This window comes from Rhincodon typus, chromosome 9 (assembly GCF_021869965.1).
Source record: "Rhincodon typus isolate 14 chromosome 9, sRhiTyp1.1, whole genome shotgun sequence".
Classification (NCBI taxonomy): domain Eukaryota; kingdom Metazoa; phylum Chordata; class Chondrichthyes; order Orectolobiformes; family Rhincodontidae; genus Rhincodon; species Rhincodon typus.
In genome coordinates this window covers 40,517,570-40,524,287 of record NC_063340.1, presented here as the reverse complement: position 1 = coordinate 40,524,287, position 6,718 = coordinate 40,517,570, and the positions used below count along the sequence as shown (strand labels likewise).

The window sequence follows — 6,718 nt, the reverse complement described above, 5'->3', positions numbered from 1 at the left end:
CTGCAGTTCCTACTATCTCTGAAACTATTGTAACACAGTTGTCAGGCCAGGGATATTTTACCATTGCCATAAACCCACCAGAATATTTTCTAATCATCCTGTTCAAAGATGTTATTGCATAGCTCTGGAGTAGGCGGGACTTGAACCCAGACCCTCCTGGCTTGGAGTTAGAGACTACACTGTGTCACAAGAGTCCTATAGGCGCAACCATCTTTAGCAGCCTTCTAAACAACCTTCCCCCATTATAAAGTCAGATGTAGGATTGATTTAGAGAATGTTTGCATAAAGTTCAGCTACATTTGGGGCACTTGTCAGATAGTGAAGCAGTCCTTGCACACAGGCAGAGAGATCTGGCCAAAATCCTCAAATGTAGCAAATAACACTCACACAAGTGCTAGGCAATGATGACAAAAGTAACAGAGAGCATGAATATTTATTTTAATATTCAACAGCATTACCACTGCTGAGATTCCACATCCAACTTCCCGGGGGGTCACTCTTCATCAGAAACTAAACTGGACTAGTCACACAGTAGCAGTGGCCACTTCAGCAATGAAGAGGCAGAGCACTCTTCAGCCAGTGACTTGCCTCATCGCTTTCCCAAAGCCTGTCTATAAAACCAATAAAACTATCACCAATAAGGAATGTAGAACAATTGTATTGGCAAGAACTGTTTGGAAAATCCCAGACAAAGCTTGTTTTCCATGCTTGCAAGTTGGTCTTCCTCAGCTTCTACCATTGTATCAGTGAGAGGAAATTTTGTGCTTTTGAAAAGCCCAATAGATTTGGACAGTTCACTGCATAGATTTAATTCTATATGTCACATTCAGTTTTGGTTAATAACAACCTTTAAAATTTGAATCTTACTTTTGTTTTTTGCTAGAATATGAAGTTATTAATCTTTTTACTCCCCTGCATTCTCTGTTTGCACATTATGTTGAACAGTAATAAAATTGCTTATGGTACAGTAAGAGACTGCAGTTCTGTGACATATTAGTTTACTTGAACCTATTTTCTTTACAATCTACAGAGTTAACAATAAAGTGGGGTAAAGCAGGTTAGTCTGCTGTCTGCCCGACTGATGAGTGTCTTAATGGTCACTTTCAGTGTGGAGTAAATATGAATGTTCATGTCAATGTTCTAATACAGTACACCCATTACACAGACAGACTAATTATAGTGTTGCCCATTATTTTCACGTATCATTTGAAGCAATGCAGAGGTCAAGCTTGTTCTGCTTGATCTATCATGGAGCAAAATACTTTATTGTTGTCAATATTACAAGCAAATTACCAAAGAGCACAATGAATAACTTTATTAATTAAAATCCTGCATTGTCAGCTTTCAATAATTACTGGGAATTATTACTGTATCTGAGTTCTGTTTGAACTTTTAAACATTGTTAGTGTCATTGAAATGGTAGTGTCTAGATTAATGCACAGACTGCTTGGCAGCCGTATTTCTAGTCACTGAAGCATGTAGTCAATATCTAATTTCTCTGGAGATACCAGTGTATAACCAAAATGAGGCGTTTTTTTAAAAGTATTGTCTATTTGCCAACATACAAGTCAGGACTTATTTTATTGGTTTGATTACTAGACTCTGCAGCACTGCAGTGAAAGTCTGGTCTAGCAGAAGTAGCTTTATACTAGAGTATTTGGCAGTAGCCATTTTATGGTTCTTCTGGGTTCCATATTGGAGCAAAAAGCTCCTTTTTAATAAAGTGAATCAAATGCGTGCTCTATACAATTTACAAGCACACATTCTTCTGAAATGCTAGCACAGTGTTGGGGAACTAGGTGTTCAGAGGCTCGGTGCTTCAAGCCTAGACATGCTGACAGCAGTAACTATATTGCATTGTTGAGAAGTCTGCCAACCCAATAGCCAGGTGAAATTGTGGCATTTATCCTCATCAATCCTGAAGCCAGGGTTAAAACATTGTGAGGTTCAGTCTTGTTTATCAAGTCGTAAACTGGCAGAGTTGCCCTATACACAGGTGTAGTTCAAAGTAAAACCATTTCATGCATATTTTCTTGACTGCCCACTGTGGATTTATTTCAGCATGCTGCTCAAAAGATATTCTTACCATTAAAGGACCAGAGGGTTTTCTGTTGGACCACCGTACATTGTCAGTTTCATCCTGTAGGAGTCTGGTTTGTAATCAGTATTTTGCTGATTTTAGATGGTTCAAATCACCCCCACATCCCTGATTCTGACACGACTTATTTAGGGAATGTGAAGGCAAGAAGGCAGAAGACAGGTGTTTCAGGGCAAAAGAATCTCTGCACTTATTTAATTACAAAAGGTAAATATAAAACAAGAAATACAAGTAACAGCACTAAACAGTGAAATTAACACAATCAGTTATATGGAGGACAATTAATGCTCATTGCTTATTAAACACCTTGTGTTGGTTCAACTCACTGCTCCAAAAAGCTCCGTCTTGCCTAGGGTGACACTGCAGAACAGGGCATGATCTACCAGCACCAGCCGCACGTACCCTTCCACCACTGACATTGGCACTCTGCTTCGAGATAGCAATCTGGCATCTTCCAGTGCACTGCCCTCTCCATCCCTGTTGGAGGACAGACTGGTCTAGCAGGGCTCACTGGCAGCCAGCAGTGTACAGCTTCTTCAGGAACAAATACAGCACTGAGGTACGAGCCAATTGCAGGGCGTGCCTCGGGGCTATTATCTCACTGTTTCTGCATGAATTCACCTGGGGTCTACCAGAATACCTGCAGCACACCTTACCTTGGCACAGTCCCACAACCAGGCAGATGGCTGTGCTGTGCAGCAGTCCTTAGTTAAGAGCACACCCATCTTGCCTTATGTCATTCTAGTACCTGCTCCATGTAGCCTCCATGTTCATGCCAAACACACAGCATCTGTAGCAAACTGAGCTATTTCTGAAAATTGTGGGGGTCTTCTGTAGGGTAGGATTCAACAGTAAGTGGGGCCCCGCATAATTAGTCAAGAGCAGCCTCCTGTACCAGTCCTGGGCGTCAGCCATGTACAGCCAGTCAGGGTGATGTTGCACAGGGTCTTATACCTCTGTGCTCCAGGAGATGGGTTGTAGTCAACCCTTTGTCTTGACAAGGGCCAAGCAGTGGGGACAGTATGTTTTTTGGGTACATGGGCAAAGGAAGGGCTGGGGAAACTTTGGGGACAGGTATGCAGTTATAGTCACGTGTGCACAGTTTGAACGAAATGTGCAGTTTGTGGAGTTGGAATGGGCACTTAGAAAGGACAAGGTGATGGTAGGCTTTCAATGGCATGTTAATGCTGAGGCTGAAAGCTGTCATTCCAATTGTGAAGGAAATGGATGGTGCAAATGGACAGGGTAAATTGGAAATGGAAAGGGAGGTGGGCTGCATCTGCAGCAGGTCACTTGGCCTTCACAGGGGGAACAGCATTGTCTTGTCCGTTATCACGGGAATACAGGCATGCAGAGTCCTTAGCCCCTGGCAATTCTGTGGCATTGGTCATTTCGATTACCTTCCTTGCCACTCATTGCTGGGCACCTTCCTCAGATGTATGCTCCTGTGCTCACAGCCAGCTGAACAGTAGACAATGAGGACTTGGGGGTGGGGGATGCTAAGGTGTTGGAGTGACTTGGTGCTATTCACACCCCTGCTGTGTCATGATGGATTTGGTGACCGTAGCAGCCCATCCACCCACACTGTGCCTCATTAGTGGCTAAGAAATGATGCCACAGGCTGCTACAAAGTGTTTAGACCCTGCTCGGAGACAGGGACAGCCATAAGATTGGAGAAACACAAGGGTTCATGAAGTGAAAAAGCTATTCACATATCATTGTGTGCAAAACAAGTGATCTACCTGTCACTTTTAGCCACCACATCCTGTAGTGCCACTAGTACAGCTTTCTCCTCCTCTCCCTTCTCTGTGACACTCTGAACTTCTTCCTCTCTGTAGATTGGTTTTGGGGGTGATGCCTGCTCCATGCTGGAACGCGTTGGCCCTGGAGGTTTGATCAGGTTTGACCTCAGGAACGTTTAGGCCTGAACAGGCCAGCCATGCAGAGGGTCAAGAGGAGAGCCGAGATGGAAGTGCTCAGTCACCACCCCATCCCACCCCAACAGGGCCCTGAGAGGAGATTGTCAAGGGGCCTCATTCGGCCAGGTGCCTCATGGCACTACTGTATCTCCATGTGTGGACTGGGCTCGAGGCCCCCTGACCCACTCTTGCCCCGCCTTCAGGCCTGAGGATCCAATGTATGGAGTGATTTGTTATTGACTCTTCAGAAACACCCCACCCTGAGGTGGCGATGGCTGGGCCTTTGTCTCCAGGGCAGTCAATATCCTGACCATGGAGACAGATGGGTGGTCACAAGACTTGCACTACAGCTGCAGTGTGTGAACAAAGACAGGCAGTGCGTCGGTGTTTGCTGCAACTTCTCAGCAATGTGGGCAAGCACTTTCTGTACGTCTACCAGGTGCTGCTCCTGCTCCTCTCTGTCCAAAATCCCTCAGCGCTGAGACCACAGCCTCACCTCTTGCTGGGGTCTGAGCAAGTGTCTGGTCTCCTGCAGTCCTCTCCCTGCAACTGGGCCTGGCCTGTTTCTCCCTCAGTCATACACAGAGCTGTCAGTGTCTGAAACTTCCTGTGTGCTCTTATGGTATTTGCTGAGATGTCATTATCCAACAGGGAGTTCTGGGGCCAATCTGGATGATAGTGTCTCTGACATGTTCACACTCCCTCTAAGGGGGACAGGCTGGTCCTTCGAAGGATGGGTCTACCTGTAATAAATATGAGGCAGAAGACTTTGCAGTCATGGAGTTTGACACATGGTTAATGTTGCATATGCTCACTTGTGTGTCTGGAATTGGAGGTCTCTGTATCCCCAGAAGAGCAGTCGCTGTCTTTTCCTGCTAATACAAGAATGCTTTTCCTCAGAGGGGGTAGATATCACTCCCTTCTCTGCCTGCCCTATGATGCCTCACCCTGTGATGGGATTTCTTCTCTTGTAATGACACAAAGGGGCTGAATGAGTAGGATGCAAGTGGATGGCACAGGTTTTAGGGTGGTATATGTGGGGGAAAAGTGTTGAGGTGTTCCAGGGGAGTGAGAAGGTACTGCAGAGGCTACGCTGCGTTAATAGTCTGCGAAAATGGAGGGGGGTAACAAGCGTTAAGTGAGGGAAGGTGTTGCACAATAACAGAGTGGGTGGTAGAGCTTAAGTATTATTGGGAGGTAGATGTGGTGGCACAAATAGTGTGAGGCAGCAGAGAGCAGAATGTTGCACTTACGCTGGCAAAGCAGAGAAGACCATTGACCCACACTGCTTTGTGATCTTCCTTGTACTGATCGCAGTGAAGTCAGCCAGGTACATCTCAAAGAGCATGAGTTCCCTAATAGGGGCTGTTAGTCTAGTCCAGTCAGGGAGCCCTGGCTGACAGATAAGAACAGGAATGTCAGTGGTTCTGTTCAATCTGAGAGCTGGCTCTGAGGAAGCTGGATCAGTGTCAAGGAATCTCCACATGTAAATAAAAGAAGACTTGGTGATGGGATACTGGCCTCTGTGGAGTTATTTCACTCCTTATCATGGAGATGGCACTAATCTGTCTGGCAATTTCTGGCCACTCTGGCAGAGTCTGGTGGCATGGCTTCCACTGCTGGGCCTCCAGAAAGAGCAGTCCTCTCTACTATCCCATTCATAGGGACTTCTCATGGTGCCAACCTCCCCATCTTTATCTCTCCTTAATCCTTCCATGGCTGAGCCCTACAGCTTCCAGATGGCAGCACCTCTTGGGGTATGCAATCGGCTTTAAAAGATGACCCTGTTGCAAGGGATGCTGGTCTTAGGGAGGATCTCTACTGAGCGGCAAGTTGTTTTGGGAATGGTGCGTAGCACGATGGGGTGGAATGTAGGTGTGATTCTCACCAGGAGGGCTCAAACAGCAATTAAAACGGTGCGGTTGGTAAGATATGGCAAGAAAACTTGCAAGGCCTTACAGTGTGAATTATTCCATATAACTTGATGTGACGTGCAGTTTTCCAAAACAAATGTTAAGATTCAGCCCTTTGTTTCTCTTTATCACAATGATGTGCTTAGATGTCATTTGATATATTACAATTATCCTGCTGCCTATAGTGAAACCTTTAAGAAGAACTCCAGACACTAACCTACCTTTATGACAGGCCACCGTCGATTGTCCCATTGTGTAAAGTGAAGGAAACGAGAGGGTGTTTGCTCAGTTGCCATCTAAGTTACTAGGAAATGGAGTATGAATGATTATGGCTACTCAAGAATATTTTTCTCACCAGTTTGAAATAAGTTTCAAATTCACTCTAGAATGAAGCGCTCTGGGGGGTTTGTGTGTTAGGGTGAGGGAAATGAGGAACGGAGGTGGGGAGCTTGGAGCCAAGTGAAGCAATATGGCTACAAAGAGTTCCTTGAATTAAAAGTCAGACAATAACATGCAATCCCAATAGATCACCATGTTGAGTATCTGATGTGAACTCTTGAATATGTATGTTGGCAGGTGATTGAAGGACATGAGATTTTATATTCACAGCCATTGAAGTTTGAGACAGGTATGCTGCTGTGGTCTACCAAACCTTGCCTTCCAATTTTATGAATCTACAACTTAGAATTTACTGGCAAATTCTCAAAACTGTCCAGGGCAGAAGGAAAGACTTTTTTGAAATGATTTTTGAAACTCTGGCATAATCTGGACTTTTTAGTCTGGATCTG

General features: G+C 45.0%; 1 protein-coding gene across 1 annotated transcript in view; it reads left to right on the top strand.

Annotated features, from left to right (window-relative positions):
• Positions 1-6,718, top strand: part of LOC109932321 (serine/threonine-protein kinase VRK1-like) — a 105,954-nt gene that overhangs the window by 51,785 nt on the left and 47,451 nt on the right. Inside the window, exon 7 of the mRNA XM_048600988.1 lies at positions 6,507-6,558. Within this exon, the coding sequence (XP_048456945.1) occupies positions 6,507-6,558 (52 nt within the window). The remainder of the gene's footprint in view (positions 1-6,506; positions 6,559-6,718) is intronic.